Source organism: Oncorhynchus keta, chromosome 10 (assembly GCF_023373465.1).
Source record: "Oncorhynchus keta strain PuntledgeMale-10-30-2019 chromosome 10, Oket_V2, whole genome shotgun sequence".
In the NCBI taxonomy this organism is placed as follows: domain Eukaryota; kingdom Metazoa; phylum Chordata; class Actinopteri; order Salmoniformes; family Salmonidae; genus Oncorhynchus; species Oncorhynchus keta.
In genome coordinates this window covers 34,141,826-34,160,827 of record NC_068430.1, presented here as the reverse complement: position 1 = coordinate 34,160,827, position 19,002 = coordinate 34,141,826, and the positions used below count along the sequence as shown (strand labels likewise).

At 44.3% G+C, this 19,002-nt stretch overlaps 1 protein-coding gene across 1 annotated transcript in view; it reads right to left on the bottom strand.

The window, feature by feature from the left end:
• Positions 1-104: 104 nt before the first annotated feature.
• Positions 105-19,002, bottom strand: part of LOC118389483 (zinc finger protein 385A-like) — an 85,810-nt gene continuing 66,912 nt past the window's right edge. The window contains exons 4-8 of the mRNA XM_052526915.1: positions 17,230-17,401; positions 11,478-11,665; positions 11,207-11,293; positions 3,244-11,030; positions 105-2,079 (exon numbers count right to left, since the gene is read on the bottom strand). Coding sequence (XP_052382875.1) covers positions 10,758-11,030; positions 11,207-11,293; positions 11,478-11,665; positions 17,230-17,401 — 720 coding nt within the window. The 3' untranslated portion in view covers positions 105-2,079; positions 3,244-10,757. The remainder of the gene's footprint in view (positions 2,080-3,243; positions 11,031-11,206; positions 11,294-11,477; positions 11,666-17,229; positions 17,402-19,002) is intronic.

Sequence of the window (19,002 nt, the reverse complement as noted above, 5' to 3'; positions counted from 1 at the left end):
AAAAAGGAACATTCCAGAAGTTCTGATTTATGGTGGGCAGAATTTCCCCATGTGTAAAAGGGGAATGTCCTATGTGTCCAGCGAAAGAAAGGTACTAGAAGTAATGAAAGTACAGATTTGTTTTATTATAAACAGACCAAGACACAATGACACAAATAAACAAGATGTAGAGGAGGATGTAGTTCTTTGCATAATTAACACCCCCCCCCCCAGGTCTTGATACAGTGGTATCTCCCTGTTGGTGGCTTCTGGCTTCCTGCTGAAAGAAATATATGACCTTATGTGTTTTGATCATATTGTATGACTACATTACACGATAGAGGTGAACTTTGAGCTTTGAAAGCCATTTAATCTATTAGAACTAAGGCCTTACAGTAAGTGTACGTTGGTGTTTGTAACTGAAAAAAAAGAAGCCTTGTGAGCAAAATCTTAGCCTAAAATCGTTGAACCCTTTCCAGAAGAAATCACAGAATGGCTGATTTTGCCCTTGCAAGCTGATAGTAAATGTGACATTCAGGAAGGAGTAGAGGAATTTATAGAGGAGGAAGTAGCTCTATCAAGACCAATGGGGGAGAGAAGAGTGTTTTCCATATTTGAAGTGCTGTGATAATTACGTTATGGTTGTCTTACTCAGCTTAGTCGAATGCATTATAATGCCGCTTTCAAAATAACTCGGAACTCAGAAATCTCAGACTTCCGACTTCGGTGCGTTCAAGACGACTGGGAAAAATATTTTTTAACAGTCATCCAACTCGGAATTCCAAGTCGGGAGCTCGGGCCTCTTTCTAGAGCTCTGACTTCCGGACCTGAAGATTACTGTCGTCATGATTTGACATTGCGTTCCCCAGTTTTCTTGAAAGCAACATTAATCCCTCTGAATAAGAGCCCCTCCTAAACTACCAAAATGTAATAAAGGTCAATGATTCCAGAGGTGTGGGAGGAGTGTGGTGGCCCTGGCCAGTAGGGCCTGGTAGGTCTGTCCAAACAGGCGGTTCAAGACAGTGTAGAGCACAAGGTTATTACAGCTGCTGAGTCAGGCAAGGTTGGCACAGAACATGTGGAGCACCTTGAAGGGTGTGGTTCAGCAATGTTTAGCAGACAAAACAGCATACGAAACACTGGAAGATAACTCACCATTGTCCCCTGAAGAGGTGGTGGAGGAGGATGGGGCAGTGATAGGGGCAGGAGCAGCATAGTGGAGCGCAGGGCTAAGGGCAGGGGGGGCTCCTGTCCCCCTGCTAGGTGAGCTGAATGTGAAGTTAAAGCAGACCCCCAGGTGGAGTGGGAGGACTGGGCTTTCCCAGGGTTCCCCTTCACCTCTCCACCCTTGTATTGGGGTAGTTCCCCCTGGCTGTTCAACTCACAGCTCTGGAAGGTGGCCACCCCTCTCCCGACGCCACTGCCCCCCTCCATCCCTGGTTCTGATGAGGTCGGCTTCTTTCGTGATAAGCGTCAGCTGAGTCAGTAGCTGACCGGTGCCCTTGCTGCCACCCTGACCCGCCTGTAGATGAGCAGGAATAAAAGCACCACGCAGCCCAGGCCGATGAAGAAGTAGAAGAAGAGCAGCACGGTGGTGTAAGGGCGCCCCCTGGTGCAGTGGAAACTGCAGGTGCACACCTGCAGGGAAGAAACATGTAAATGGGCCAAGGCTGGCCCGGCCCAGGTGGAGGGCAGGAGGAGGGCAAGGCCCCACCTAGCGAACACCCACTCAAAGACTTACCGCCTCGCCACCAGCAGGTAGCGGCTTGCCTTGATCAGATACAGTGTGATGATGGAGACGGAGTTGGAGAGGAATAGGAGGTGGCCGAAGACGCCGCCCCTCCAGCGGAGGTGTAGGTAGGAGTCAACACAGGCAGGCTGGAGCAGGGTGCAGTACAGTTGGTCTGCCAGGCCCAGGTTCACGATCAGCGAGTTGAAACGAGTCCGCAGCTGGACAGAATGGTCATCACGTTCCCCACCGTCCCAACTATGGTCACAGCCGAATTCCACAGCACGCCAAAGCAGCGGAAGGCCTCAAACGAGAAGTGGTGGCAGGAGAAGGAGCCATTCCCCATGTCACCTGTGATGTTCTTCAGCATCCTGGGAGGAGAGTGATAAGATAAATTGTATTGTTCCCCAGGGGGAAATTGAATTGGAAAGACAATGATATAAATTATGTAAAAATGCATCATGTCATTTATACATACACAGAGAAAGAATGTAAATTCCAAAATCAGCTGTCAGTCAAATAATAGCAGGTTGTTAGATGAGTCGGGATGTCAGAGAGGAATGCTACAGGTGCAGGTTTCTGGGCTAAACTTCTAGACCATTTCCCCTTTGGCAAAAAAAACTGTCAGCTTGTTGAAATCAGTTGGCGACCCATTATTGTTCTCTGTCATATGTTCCATGATGTCATGTTTTAGAACCAACCTAGACTTTGGTGGCTGTTTTTGTTGTGTCTGCACCTTTGTGTTTCCAGTAAATGAATTAATGTCATTTGACTTTCTGTTCATATCAGATAAGTCAAAAATACAATTCTTTATTCTTCCTCTTGCCCAATAAGGTAGATATGTAGTAGATATGCTGCAGCACGTCTTTCAAACCAATTCAACATGCATTAAGTGCTCGAAGACTACAAGTGTACTGTATGCTACCTCATTGTCGTAAATGTGACCAAAAATATCTTTCTACTGTTGCGAACAGAAGCAATACCTTTTGAATGAATGATTTGTAAAAAAAATAATTAAAAAAAACATATCTTATATATTCGTATTCTACAAATAGATCAAGTTGAGGGGCCAAATGCCCCCTCAGTTTCAATGGACCCTGGTTGCTGCATTATTTGTACTTTGTGGTTTTCATATAAGCCCTTTTGGGCTTCCAACCTGTTTTTACCAGGGTTTTTTTCATCTAACACTAGGATTGTACAGCAGACTTAATATTCTATTGTGCTGCCTTTGACCAATAACCATACATTTTCATTCCTTGAAATGAACAGTTTAAACCATAATAGAAATGTACATGTCAGACAGTTATGTTAGATGTCAACTGTATACTAGAGTACAGGAAAGTACATTTCAATTTATAGTAGATATTTCTATGTGGTGGATCATTAACTCACATTACAGAAGTTGCTCTGAAACTGAGAGCATTAACTCCCACAGGTAGTGTTCTTAACACAGGACTATTACAATCAAACAGAGTATCACCAGAAATAACAGAATAAAACTTGGGTGGTTACTGATCCTGAAGTTTATTTCTCACCTCAGTTCTGAAGTTTGTCATGGAGTCTTTGTCTCTCTGTGCATGATCTTGTTCTTTGGTTCTTCTATGTGTCGTGGTTGTTCTGTTTCTCTGTCACGCAGTCTTTTCATAGTTTGTCTGTCACTCAACTGGTTCCTTCTCTCTTTAAACTCTTGAGCTTCCTCTAATCTTATCATTGGTAAACCCCAGTGACATCATACGTGCTGCATAGCAGTGTGTTTTCTGTTCCGTGACGCATCTGTTACTCAATTATGGTCTGTTCCGAGTTTTCACAGCACAGAATCTCTGTGTCAGTTTGCTACTATATATCTATTTTTTGTTCAAATTCATTTGGAGTCAAAGCTCACTCTGCCCTGGTCAGACATAATAACTTAACAATCAGTATACAATAGCATTTCTATGAACATACTGTACAGCATCACCACCCCAGTCATTTTGTAATAATTTATTAATCTACACAACGTTTTTTTTTTTTTACAATAAGGAAGCTCTTTTGCTCACATCGATAAAACAGTCTACATTTACAGTAATGATTCAATACAGTTCTCCTAAATAACATTTAATATATTTATACACATATCATTTATTTATTGCAATAAACAAGTCGTTAGCAGGAGTGCTGAAAGTATTGCTACAATTTCCCAGTCCTTTACCCTTCTTATACTGTATGAGAAACAGTTTGGTGACTTTACAGTGACACCAGGCTCCAACCCAAGCCTGCTCATTCGTATGGGTTAGGGTGAGGTTAGGTACAGAATACGGACACATGAGGCAGAGCAGGACAACAGTCTCCTCTTAAAGTGAAAATATATCATTAATTGCAATACTCTGGAGCTAATATTGCATATTATACTACTATACATCACATCGCTGCTTGTGATAAGCATATGAGAGAAAAACAGACACGGGTTCATGGTCCTTATTCATTTCCCCTCTGTTAACTGTAACCCCTTTGACATCATTTTTAACTTCAAAACATCTTCCATTAGTGTCTCTCTCTCTCTCTCTCTCTCACTCACGCCACACTCAGCTGACAGAATATTGGAGGTCAGGAAGCATCCCGGGAAGGGAAATCCCACTTCCATTGTGTTCTCAGTGGAAGAGCCTGCTGCCATCAGATATCTCTAAGGCTTCCCCTGTTGTTCACAGTATAGAAACAATGCATTTAAGACACACATACCACACTGTGTTGGGACTGTGCAGTCATCCTAAAGTTTCCGGTAAAGGTTCAGAAATTAGCAGTCTTGTTAAGTCGCTTCCAGTTTGAATGAAAGTGGTCACCATTGAGGCATAATGCCCTTGATCGGTCTCTATCTATATCCAGAATATACACACGCACAATCACAGAAAGACACACACAGACACAATAATTAGACAACAGCCATACAAATGAATAAGGTAAGGGCAGAAACTGGAGGAATGCTCAAACGAACCAATTGACTCCTTGTAACAGTTCCAAATTGGCCAGTCTCTTAAGAGGGACTCACATACATTCGCATACACTACATACACACAGCACAAACACACATACACACGCACACTCACAAAGTTTTACACTCATAATTTTCTGCTGATACTCTGTTCTTTATTTTACTCTTACTATTATCTAGCCTGCCTTCATGTACATACAGTGCATTCGGAAAGTATTCAGACCCCTTGGCTTTTCCCACAGTTTGTTAGGTTACAGGCTTATTCTCAAAACGGATTAAATCGTTTTTGTTTCTGCACACAATACCCAATAATGTCAAATCAAAAACAGGCTTTTAACCCCCCCCCAGGAAATATCACATTTACATAAGTATTCAGACCTTTTATTCAACACCTTTGGCAGCGATTACAGCCTTGAGTCTTGGGTATGTCGCTACAAGCTTGGCACACCTGTATTTGGGGGGTTTCTCCCATTCTTCTCTGCAGATCCTCTCAAGCTCTGTCAGGTTGAATGGGGAGCATTGCTGCACAGCTATTTTCAGGTCTCTCCAGAGATGTTTGATCGGGTTCAATTCCAGGCTCTGGCTGGGCCATTCAAGGACATTCAGAGACTTGTCCCGAAGCCACTCCTGCACTGTCTTGGCTGTGTGCTTAGGGTCATTGTCCTGTTCAAAGGTGAACCTTTGCACTAGTTTGAGGTCCTGGGTGCTCTGGAGAAGGTTTTCATCAAGGATCTCTCTGTACTTTTCTCCATTTGTCTTTCCCTCAATCCTGACTATTCTCCCAGTCCCTGCTGCTGAAAAACATCCTCACAGCATGATGCTGCCACCACCATGCTTCACCCTAGGTTTTTTCCAGACGTGATGCTTGGTATTCAGGCCAAAGAGTTGGATTCATCAGACCAGAGAATCTTGTTTCTCATGGTCTGAGAGTCCTTTAGGTTCCTTTTACATTTACATTTACATTTAAGTAATTTAGCAGACGCTCTTGGCAAACTCCAAGCAGGCTGTCATGTGCCTTTTACTGAGGAGTGGCTTCCATTTGATGACTCTACCATGAAGGCCTGATTGGTGGAGTGCTGCAGGGATGGTTGTCCTTCAGGAAGGTTCTCCCATCTCCATAGAGGAACTCTGGATCTCTGTCAGAGTGACCATCGGGATCTTGGTTACCTCCTTGACCAAGGACCTTTTCCGCCAGGTTGCTCAGTTTGGCCTGGCGGCCAGTTCTTTTTAAAATATTTTTAATATATATATATATATATATATATTTTTTTTTTATTACTTTTACCCCTTTTTTTTCTCCCCAATTTCATGGTATCCAATTGGTAGTTACAGTCTTGTCTCATCTCTGCAACTCCCGTACGGATACGGGAGAGGCGAAGGTCGAGAGCCATGCGTCCTCCGAAACACGACCCAACCAAGCCGCACTGCCTCTTGACACAATGCCCGCTTAACCTGGAAGCCAGCCACACCAATGTGTCGGAGGAAACACCTTACACCTTATGGCGACCGTGCCAGCGTGCATGCGCCTGGGGCGGCCAGCTCTAGGAAGAGTCTTGGTGGTTCCAAACTTTTTCCATTTAAGAATGATGGAAGCCACTGTGTTGTTGGAGACCTTCAATGCTACGTAAATGTTTTGTTACCCTTCCCCGGATAGGTGCCTTGACATAATCCTGTCTCGGTGCTCTACGGACAATTCCTTCGATCTCGTGGCTTGATTTTTGCTCTGACATGCACTGTCAACTGTAGGACCTTATATAGACAGGTGTGTGCCTTTCCAAATCATATCCAATCAATTGCATTTACCACAGCTGGACTCAAATCACCTTGTAGAAACATCTCAAGGATGATCAATGGAAACAAGATGCACCTGAGCTCAATTCCGAGCCTCATAGCATAGGGTCTGAATGCGTATGTACAGGTGAAGTCTGAAGTTTTTTGAAACCACTCCACAAATTTCTTGTAAACAAATTATAATTTGTAGGACATCTACTTTGTGCATGACATAAGTCATTTTTCCAACAATTGTTTACAGACAGATTATTTCACTTATCATTCACTGTATCATAAATCCAGTGGGTCAGAAGTACAGCACATACAGTCATGACCAAAATCTTTGAGAATGACAAGAATATTAATTTTCACAAAGTCTGCTGCCTCAGCTTGTATGATGGCAATTTGCATATACTCCAGAATGTTAGGAATAGTGATCAGATGAATTGCAAAGTCCCTCTTTGCCATGCAAATGAACTGCATCCCCCAAAAGCATTTCCACTGCATTTCAGCCCTGCCACAAAAGGACCAGCTGACAACATGTCAGTGATTATCTCGTTAACACAGGTGTGAGTGGTGACGAGGACAAGGCTGGAGATCACTCTATCATGCTGATTGAGTTTGAATAACAGACTGGAAGCTTCAAAAGGAGGGTGGTGCTATGAATCATTGTTCTTCCTCTGTCAACCATGGTTACCTGCAAGAAAACACGTGCCGTCATCATTGCTTTGCACAAGAAGGGCTTCACAGGCAAGGATATTGCTGCCAGTAAGATTGCACCTAAATCAACCATTTATTGGATCATCAAGAACTTCAAGGAGAGCGATTCAATTGTTGTGAAGAAGGCTTCAGGGTGCCCAAGAAAGTCCACCAAGTGCCAGGACCGTCTCCTAAAGTTGATTCAGCTGCGGGATCGGGGCACCACCAGTACAGAGCTTGCTCAGGAATGGCAGCAAGCAGGTGTGAGTGCATCTGCACGCACAGCACAGTGAGGCGAATAATTTTGGAGGATGGCCTGGTGTCAAGAAGGGCAACAAAAAAGCCACTTCTCTCCAGGAAAAACATCAGGGACAGACTGATATTCTGCAAAAGGTACAGGGATTGGACTGCCGAGGACTGGGGTAAAGTTATTTTCTCTGATGAATCCCCTTTCCGATTGTTTGGGGCATCCGGAAAAAAGCTTGTCTGGAGAAGACAAGGTGAGCGCTACCATCAGTCCTGTGTCATGCCAACAGTAAAGCATCCTGAGACCATTCATGTGTGGGATTGCTTCTCAGCCAAGGGAGTGGGCTCACTCACAATTTTGCCTAAGAACACAGTCATGAATAAAGAATGGTACCAACACATCCTCTGAGAGCAACTTCTCCCAACCATCCAGTAACAGTTTGGTGACGAACAATGCCTTTTCCAGCATGATGGAGCACCTTGCCATAAGGTCAAAAGTTATAACTAAGTGGCTCGTGGAACAAAACATTGATATTTTGGGTCCATGACCAGGAAACTCCCCAGACCTTAATCCCATTGAGAACTTGTGGTCAATCTTCAAGAGGCGGGTTGACAAACAAAAACCCACCAATTCTGACAAACTCAAAGCATTGATTATGCAAGAATGGGCTGCCATCAGCCAGGATATGGCCTAGAAGTTCATTGACAGCATGCCAGTGCTGATTGCAGAGGTCTTGAAAAAGAAGGGTCAACACTGAAAATATTGACTATTTGCATCAACTTCATGTAATTGTCAATAAAAGCCTTTGACACGTATGAAATGCTTGTAATTATACTTCAGTATTCCATAGTAACATCTGACAAAAAATATCTAAAGACACTGAAGCAGCAAACTTTGTGGAAATGAATGTTTGTGTCATTCTCAAAACTTTTGGCCACGACTGTAAACTAAGTTGACTGTGCCTTTAAACAGCTTGAAAAATGAGTCCTATATTGACATAACCTGAAAGGCCGCTCAGCAAGGAAGAAGCCACTGCTTCAAAACCGCCATTAAAAATAACAGACTACGGTTTGCAGCTGCACAAGGGGACAAAGATCGTACTCTTTGGAGAAATGTCCTCTGGTCTGATGAAACCAAAATAGAACAATTTGGCCATAATGACCATTGTTATGTTTGGAGGAAAAAGGGGGAGCTTGCAAGCCGAAGAACACCATCCCAACCGTGAATTACGGGGGTGGCAGCATTATGTTGTGGGGGTGCTTTGCTGCAGGAGGGACTGGTGCACTTCACAAAATAGATGGCATCATGAGGGGGTAAAATTATGTGGATATATTGAAGCAACATCTCAAGACATCAGTTAAAGCTTGGTCACAAATTAGTCTTCCAAATGGACAATGACCCCAAGCATACTTCCAAAGTTTTGGCAAAATGGCTTAAGGACAACAAAGTCAAGGTATTGGAGTGGCCATCACAAAGCCCTGACCTCATCCTATGAAACATTTGTGGGCAGAACTGAAAAAGTGTGTGCGAGCCAGGAGGCCTACAAACCTGTCTTAGTTACACCATACCATCTCTGTCAGGAGGAATGGGCCAGAATTCAGCCAACTTATTGTGGGAAGCTTGTGGAAGGCTACCTGAAAATTTTGACCCAAGTTAAACAATTTAAAGGCAGTGCTACCAAATACTAATTGAGTGTATGTAAACTTCTGACCCACTGAGGATGTGATGAAAGAAATAAAAGTTGAAATAAATAAATCTCTCTACTATTATTCTGACATTTCACATTCTTAAAATAAAGTAGTGATCCTAACTGACCTAAGGCGGGGAATATTTACTAGGATTAAATTTCAGGAATTGTGAAAAACTGAGTTTAAATGTATTTGGCTAAGGTGTATGTAAACTTTTGACTTCAACTGTAAATAAGGCATTTCAGTTTTTTATTTGTAATACAATTGTAATTTCTAAAAAAAAAACATGTTTTGCTTTGTCATTAATGGAGTATTTTATGTAAATTGATGAGGATTTTTTTTATTTGATCAATTTTAGAATAAGGCTGTAACGTAACAACATGTGGAATAAGTGATGCTGTCTGAATGCTTTCTGAATGCACTGTATCTACCTCAAATACCTCGTACCTCTGCATATTGATCTGGTACTTACTGTATTAATTATTGTGAATTTTTCTTCTTCTTTTGTTACTATTTTATTTTGAAACTCCGCATTGTTGGGAAGGTCTCGTACGCAAGCATTTCACGGTAAAGTCTACACAAGTTGTATTCAGCGCATGTGACAAATAAAATTGGATGTGATTTGATTTAGGCACATAACAATGTCCCACTTTCACTTTCCCTCTGTCTTCTTACAGACAATAAGACTGAAAGTGGAGGTCTGCTAGGAAAACAACAGTTAAATGGTTTAAGTCCATTTGAACTTAATTCATTATTCAAATTTCTTATTGTGATTTCTTAAAAACATTTCCCTCAATCTTGATGCATTCACTACACATTTCTCCATTGAATCACAGTGGGGTTTTAGAAGCCTTCTTTCTTTCTCTCTCTCTCTCTCTCTCTCTCTCTCTCTCTCTCTCTCTCTCTCTCTCTCTCTCTCTCTCTCTCTCTCTCACCTGATCTGACAACAGAGGATATATCGACTAACATCTATCATCCACAACACTAGAACATATATCTAGTACCTGGAAACATACAGTACCTTGTGCCTTGATCTGCAGAGCAGGCACCTAATCTAGAACCTGGAACTACAGAGTGGGGTAGGTAGGTACTGCACTTTGATTATTGAACACCCCAACAGGGGTTTGGTTATTGAACACCCCAACAGGGGTTTGCAGTAATGCACTATTGGTTCTACTGTACTATGAATGATGAAACATTACTAAGAGCAGAGGCAGCTACTGTGTCTAACCTAGTGTGCTTTTTATTTATATTATGGACTTATATAGCAGATGGCTTTGGGTGGGTGAGCACTGAACCAAAACTACAGAGATGTGCTGGAAACAGGAAACAGAACAGAGCTCAGTTTACTGAGTCAGCCATAGTTTGTATAGTTTGACCTATACATTTTTTTTGCTATACGTATCTCAGAGTCAACTAAATGTGGGAGGAGGATTGAAGGAGGGAGAGCATGTACAGAAAGTCCATCTGAGTCTGTCATGCATCCTTCCTCTTTAAAACGACTGCAAGCCGTCAATCCTTTGCTTTGGAAGTTGTTGAATGAAGAAAGGTGGAGAGGGACAGGCATAGTCTTTCCTCCGTCAAATGTTTCAGTTTTAACATCTGTTGATTATCTATCAATGGTTTTCCCTGTTTACTTCACAGTGTGCTTCTTCCTGATTGGCTCCCGTCCCACCACCCTCAATAAGGGGAGAAGAGGATTGGCCCATGGGTGGTGCGCATAGGCCCAGGGGCGGGCCGTAGGAGGCTGAGGTGCGTGCCCTGTAGTGTGCTCTGTAGGAGGTGGTGGTGGGGGTGGTAGTTCTGAGGGTGAGAAATAGGACGAGGGGCACGCAGCTGAGCCAGCTGATTTGAGGAGGCAGCGGCTGCCATCGCCGCAGCAACAGCCAGGGGGTTGGGAAACAGTCCATGGCCCAGAGTTTTTGGAAGGTCCTTAGAGAAGGTCAAAGAAGACTGTGAGATCCAGAGAGAGAAACAGTGTAAAGGTCAGAATGAGAAATGAGAAAGAAGAGGCAGAGAAAGGGTATGCTGTCTATTTGGCAATCCAGAGCTAAATTACTTAATTATGAATGAATGATTAAAGGCATTGAAAGTATTGCTATAGCCTACAAAAATAATTGGATCATTACCACAAAGTCTGTGCGCTTCTTGTGCCGGCTGAGGAGGGGATTTGGCTTCCCAGCGACTCCATCCCGATGCCTTCGACTGGATATATGCTGGAGAACAAGAGAAGATGAAAAGTATAGGTGTAAAGTTGCCTCTAAATGCTGAACTGTAGTCAGTTTAGCATTTTCTCCACTAATTGTTAAGGTTTGGATTTGGGGAGGGGCAGCTGATCCTAGATCTGTACCTAGGGGAAACTTCACTCTGGAGCAGTGGTCATGGTGGCCACTCACTCACCTGTTTGAGCTGCAGCTCAGAATTCACCCTCACGTTGCAGATCTCACAGTGGAAGGTGCGTTCCTGAGTGTTGGGGTCTGAGGGCAGCCCCCCTGCCTGCTCGGGGCTGGGGTTAGGGCCCAGCCGAGGGTACGCCTTGATGGGGCCCAGCCCACTCCTTGCCTCCAGGATGGTTTTGTGTTTGGTACCTGTCATCCATGGAGAGAGTGCTTTGTTTGTACATTTTGTAAGTTAATATCCTATAGATGCCATCGGAGAGTAGTCTAATTCAGGCTCACATTTCATGATGTTCTTGTTAATATCAAAATGTTGATATTTTATGTATTTTTTGTACTATTAAGAAATTAGGGGACTGAGTGATTGTAATATGGAATAAGCTACCCTGACCTTTGAACTATTTAGGAGCGTTCAGCCGCGCTAGGTCACCCAGCAGCCAGGTGAGAATTTAGTTATTTTTTGTGTGTTCTTTTTAAGGTTGCATATTTGTATTTGTATGTTCCCTAAACCATCATTTGTTTGTGGCTATCATTATAATGAACCTAGTCCCCAGGTTATTTGGGGTGAATCACATTGTCATTGGCCATAATAAGGCCGAAGTATATTGAGTCAGAAAGTGTGGTGACATTGACTCGCCACTAGAGAGCTGTAGTGACACAGCCAAAAATGTTCAGGATTATTCAGCAGTTTTGGTAAGCCAATATCCTCCTCTATTCTATCTGGTCATGGAGCACAAAACCATTCCCCCCAATCCTATTGTTCACTGTCATTTCACATTCAGTCTCTGTTCACCCCCTTTTGTCTCTTAAAAAAAATTAACATCTCTTTTTTCTCAGTCCAGTTAAATACTTCTTCTCACCCAATTCTACTCTCCTTTTCTCTCTTCATCCTCCCCCCTGCTATACTGTTTCTTTCCTGATGTACACGACAAGAGTATGTGGACACCTGCTCGTCGAACATCTCATTCCAAAATCATGGGCATTAATATGGAGTTGGTCCCCCCTTTGCTACCATAACAGCCTTCACTCTTCTGGGAAGGCTTTCCACTAGATGTTGGAAGATTGCGTGGGACTTAAATCCATTCAGACACAAGAGCATTAGTGCGGTCGGGCACTGATGTTGGGCGATTAGGCCTGGCTCGTAGTCAGCGTTCCAATTCATCCCAAAGGTTTTCAATGGGGTTGAGGTCAGGGCTCTATGCAGGCTAGTCAAGTTCTACCACACCAATCTCAACAAACCATTTCTGTATGGACCTCACTTTGTGCACAGAGGCATTGTCATGCTGAAACAGGAAAGGGCCTTCCTCAAACTGTTTCCCCAAAGTTGGAAGCACAGATTTGTGTAGAATGTCATGTCATTGTATGATGTAGCATTAAGATTTCCCTTCACTCAAACTAAGGGGCCTAGCCTGAAACATAAAAAACAGCCCTAGACCATTATTTCTCCTCTGCCAAACTTTACAGTTGGCACTATGCATTGGGGCAGGTAGCGTTCTCCTGGCATCCGCCAAACCCAGATTTGTCCGTCGGACTACCAGATGGAGAAGTGTGATTCATCACTCCAGAGAACACATTTCCACTGCTTCAGAGTCCAATTGTGGCGAGCTTAATACCACTCCAGCCGACACTTGGCATTGCGCATGGTGATTTTAGGCTTGTGTGTGGCTGGCCAAGGAAACCCATTTCATGAAGCTCCCGACATACAGTTATTGTGCTGACATTGTTTCCAGAGGCCCTTTGGAAGCTGATAATGAGTGTTACAACCGAGGACAGGTGATTTTTTACTCGTTACACAGTTCAATGCTCGGCTGTCCCATTCTATGAGCTTGTGTGGTCTACCACTTTACGGCTGAGCCGTTGTTGCTCCTAGCCTTTTCCACTTCACAATAACAGCACTTACAGTTGTACGGGGCAGCTCTAGCAGGGCAGAAATTTTACGAACTGACTTGTTGGAAAGGTGGCATCCTAATGATGGTGCCACATTGAAAGTTACTGAGCACTTCAGTACAAGTCATTCTACTGCCAACGTTAGTCTGACTGCATGCTCGATGTTATACACCTGTCAGCAACGGGTACGGCTGAAATAGCTGAATCCACTCATTTGAAAGGGTGTCCACATACTTCTGTATATATAGAGTATACGCCCATCACCAGAACATGGTTATATTTCAAAAACGAGTTTTGATGTCTCACTTTGGGATATGCCTGGGCAAATGAACCAATCACACACCATCTGTTGGAGACAGACAGGTCAAGTGGTGAATGAGATGAGCCCCTCTCCTCCATAAAGCGAGCCACCGCCCGCCAACTGGTCATTCTCGCCACTCTTCCTTGCGGAAGTGATTGAAGTCACAATAAACTCTCTTCAGCTTGACTAAATTCCTGGTTTCCTACTTAATGTTCTCAGAACGTGAGGTTTACACTGCCAAACGTAGAACTTCAGCTCCTGTTGATAGTTGAGTACCGACCGAAAGGTTTTCGTTTCGAGTAGAATTCCGCCTAGCTAGCTCCACATGGCTAGTTATCGAGGCTTGGTTAGCCCTCGTCGCAAGGCTTCGGCTGCCTAAGTTAGCACACACTAACCTTTTAGCTAAATTGGCTAACTAGTTGCAAAGCTAGCTAACCACACAAAGGGCTTGTTCCCGCCACAAGGCTTAAGCTAACCTGGCTACCTAGCTGCAAAGCAAGCTAACCACCCTAACAAAGGGCTAGCTCTCGTCCCAACGCTTAAGCTAACCTGGCTAGCTTGCTAAAAGGGCTGCCAACCACACCAGCATTACAACCTGCAACACAGTACTATTGCTATCACTTTTCTCACATCTAGTTCAAACCTACACTTGTTGGTATTAACTAGAAACACCTACCCAAAGTCTTAACTGCCACACGGGGCTAGCTACAGCTTGCCTTAGCAGGTGTAGCTGCTAGCTAGCTAACACACCACTATCCTCACGGCTGTAGTGTTCCCACACATCCCAGCTAGCTTTAGTCTCTACTAGCTAGCTAACGCCTAACTAAAGGCCAGAGCTTACACGTTGTTTTTACAACAAGCGGCTCAACCCCCACTACCGACCCCAGCTTGGGCGAGGTTATGGATAGCCTCGATTCCCTCCCCTCACTGTCTGACTGGAGCTGATGAATTCCTTTTGGAGTATGGCCTCCCCAACGTTTGCAAGCGAGCTGTGGCCAGACTTGATATAGACGGGCAAGCTCCTTTGTGGGGCTTATATGATGGGGAAAAGACTCCCACCCAGCATATCCCCCTCTAAGCAGCTCATTCCCGCAGTCACAAATGGCCTCAGAGAGATAATGGGATAAGCCCCTTACCAGCAATATCCTGGCTAGGGGCTTCCCGAGCAATGACAATCTGGAAGAATCTGGGTTTTGCAACCTTCTCATGGTGGATCCGTCACTGGCTGACCATCTCCACCCCACACGAGGCGCTGCTAGTAGTACGGGCACTTCCCTCCCTGGACTGAACGTTTTTCTGCCTCCATTTTCCATAGGAAGTACAAAGCCTCGGCCTTATCAATCACAGCACTTAACATGACCACTTTATTGTTGGCTTACCAGGCAAAGTTACTGGAGGATTGGAGGAAGCGACTGAATTTGGGGACCCTGAATCAGGACGGTTGGGATGAGATGCAGTACTATGCATGATTATGGATCTAAACCTACGGGCCTCACGTGATGCCATCCAAGGCTGTGGTCGCGCCAGGAGCCTCGTGGTGGTGGGAGAAAGGGCACTTGACTTGTCCAGCTTAACAGGCAAAGAAAAAGCTGACCTCCTGTATGCCCCTGTGACACACAAGGAGTTGTTCACCCCCACAGTTGCCGCCATGTGGCAGAAGTGTGACATGCGAAAGAAAAGAAGGTGAAGCCAACCTCTGTCTGCCCTGCAAACCTGGGCCCCTGTGCATGTTTGATGTGACATTGATGGAATATTCTCCCAACCCTAAGAAAACTGGAAATAGGAATGTTCTTGAAACATGTCTATAACATTAATATTGTATAATCTGAGAACCTTTTAACTATGTTCTAGATAAGTTCTGCTTGACGTTGTTCACCAAAACATGCAAAAAAAAAAAATCAGAATGCTAGAATGGTCTAACTAACAGAGAACTGGACACTCAAACACTAAGGGACAATTAATTACATGTGTACATACGCTCTTATCCAGAGGGACTTACAGTAGTGAGTGCATACATTTCATACTGATCCCCCTTGGGAATCAAACCCACAACCCTGGCATTGCAAGCACCGTGCTCTACCAAGTGAACATTACGGGTAACATTATTTAAAAAAATTCTCTCCCTTGAATTGTTAGCTGGGCTCACACTTCTACAAATGTGGAATCTCCCCAGTGTGTTTACATAACATAAGGAAAGCCCAAATGACGACATGTGTAACTAGTTATTTGACTCTGTATACATAAAGTTTTATGAACTGTTCATCCTTAAACATAACAGCCATATTCTGGTAAGCTGGCAGTTTTATGAGGCAATTTCAGAGATCAGGGTGTTTAGAAGACACATAAAATGTTGTGTTTGTAAACGCTCAAGTATCACTTTGTGTGGCTAAATTTGAGCATGCTGAAAATATAGAACTTCCTACAGGAATACTGTCGGGATAATCTGTTTCACAATAGGAAACAGTTTTCCCTCCGAGATGGCAATATCTATCTAGGCCAGAACTCTCAATGACAACAATATTACACATTGCGTTATCAGTTCTCTTGATGGAATGAGCCTTACCTTTATTGTGCGCCTCTAGCTGAGAGAGGGAGTTGACGGCCACTTTGCACAGTGAGCAGTAGAGCATCTTCTTGGCTTTGTCCTCCTCAGACTCCCCTGAAGAGGGGCTGGGGGCTGGGGACGCGGTGTCAGGGGGGCCCACCATGGGGGTGTCCACCTGGGGGGGACCAAGGGCCGGGGAGGGGTGGAGGTGGTAGACATGGGCGTACTCAGTGGGGGCAGGAGTGGGCACACAGGGAACTGCATGGGGGTGTCTGGGGTGTCTGGCACAGACATGGGGCTGGGTGTCATGGGTGAGCTGTTTGAATGTGGGTGGGAATCACCTGTGAACAGAACAGATAGTAATAGTAAATTATGTTATAAATTACCATATTATGTAGATCACACCAGATAATAATATGACGAGGACGATAATGGTGGTCCTGCTCCTGCAGCACCAGTATAGTAGTTTGTCTGACCCTACTGGGACAGAACTCTGCCCCAGGGGGCCACACATCTGTCTCCCCCATCTGAGTGAGTCAGGGTAGGGGGAGACACATGGGTCATGTCAGGTTATTCAGGTTGGAAAGAGTGAAAAGAAGGTCAGTAGTACAGCACAGTACTTTTAATGTTACTCTAGGTTAACCACTGTGTGTAGCACAGGGTCATCTGGCCTGCTATTTGAAGGAATGATGCCTGGGAACCTGATCCTTGTCATTTATGACAGAAGCGTCTCTTAGCATCCACCTGTAACACTATTCTGTTTCACGCCAGACTTCTGACTAAACAGCTGTCCCTGACTGAAACATCTGTGTGTGTGTTTCGGTTATGTCTCTGTGTGGGTTAACACACAGACAGACTGACAGACAGACAGACAGACAGACAGACAGACAGACAGACAGACAGACAGACAGACAGACAGACAGACAGACAGACAGACAGACACATATACACACGCACACACAAACATACAAACGCACACACATGCACACATGTGCATGCGTGTGCGATATAGAGCACACGCACCCTGTTTGCTAGTGTCAGGGTCTGGGCTGGATGGTGAGGGGCCTGATGGAGTGGGGGAAGCAGTGGGGGGAGCGGCCGGCTTGTCACCCTCCTTGGGGCGAGTCTTGGAGGTCTCGATGCCCTTTACCCTCCGAGCGTGCCGGTTCCCCTTATAGTGGGCCTCTGCCTGGCTCTGAGAATAGAACAAGGAGGAGGAGATGGCATGATATTTCACATCATAATCCACATACAGTAGGTACTAATGTTCATAGACTTCATAGCAAATTCATATACTGTAGCTGAGAAGCTTGAACTTGCCTCTCTGATACTGAGGCCAAATACCTGAGCAAAATGCTAATCTGATATCTGTGTATATTGGGAAAAAAATGATACCCAATCTGTAACAGGTGACATAATTCGCTCACCCCAATAGCAGCCTTAGCATGGCTATGGGGCACCACTCACACCCTTGCTGTCATTTTCACACTGTGGTTGTGTCCTAAGCCCTATTTTACTGTTTAGTACAATATCTGTCATCCACAGGCTTATTTATTGAGACCCAGTGATGTCAGTGGAGTGAACTCTAGCCACAGTGTTGACTGGACATCTCTCAATAGATGGCTTTCGGCTGTCACATAAGCCCTGTGCTGTCCCTGCTCCGTACCTTCCTGTCCCTACTCTGTACCTTCCTGTCCCTGTGGCTGGCTGGCTGGCTGCCTGGCTAGAGCACTCTTCAGCAGTTCAGCAGATCAATTATGCCTTTATCTGCCATTCCTTTATCACTGATATCCCCAATGTCTGCTCTGCCTGTCGCTGTCATTAGAGCTGAAGTTTTTATAACTGTCCTCCCTCAAAACAAAATAGCACAGCACACAGCAGCTGAGCAGCACACACTCTCTGTAGTTTGTCGTCAATGTGAGAACTATTTCAATGTTCTATAAAACAAATGTACAATCAACATGTTGGATTAGAATGTTATGAAGGGGCAATCTACAATCTACAGAGTTGTAAATTAAACATATGTAACCATTGATTCTAGAATAATGTAACTTGTAAATGTCTCAAGCTTAGTTCAACTGTCAAAACCCATCAGAACCCAAAATATACAGTGCCTTCGGAAAGTATTCAGACCCCTTGACTTTTTCCACATTACAGCCTTATTCTAAAAAATATATATATTTTAAATGTCCCTCATCAATCTACACACAATACCCCATAATGACAAAGCAAAAACAGGTTTGGAAAATTCTGCCAATTTACTAAATGTAGTATGGAAATACTACATTTACATGAGTATTTGGACCCTTTACTCAGTACTTTGTTGAAGCAGCTTTGGCAGCGATTATAGCATTGACTCTTCTTGGGTATGATGCTACAAGCTTGGCACAACTGTATTTGGGAAGTTTCTAACCATTCTTCTCTGCAGATCCTCTCAAGCTCTGGCAGGTTGGATGGGGAGTGTTGCTGAACAGCTATTTTTAGGTTTCTCCAGAGATGTTCGATCAGGTTCAAGTCCGACCTCTGCCTGGGTCATTCAAGGACATTCAGAGACTTGTCCCAAAGCCACTCCTGCGTTGTCTTGGCTGTGTGCTTAGGGTTGTTGTCCTGTTGGAAGGTGAACCTTCGCCCAAATCTGAGGTCCTGGGTGCTCTGGAGGAGGTTTTCCACAAGGATCTCCCTTTGTACTTCGCTCCGTTCATCTTTGCCTCGATCCTGACTAGTCTCCCAGTCCCTGCCTCTGATAAACATCCCCAAAGCATGATGCAGCCACCACCATGCTTCACCGTAGGACAA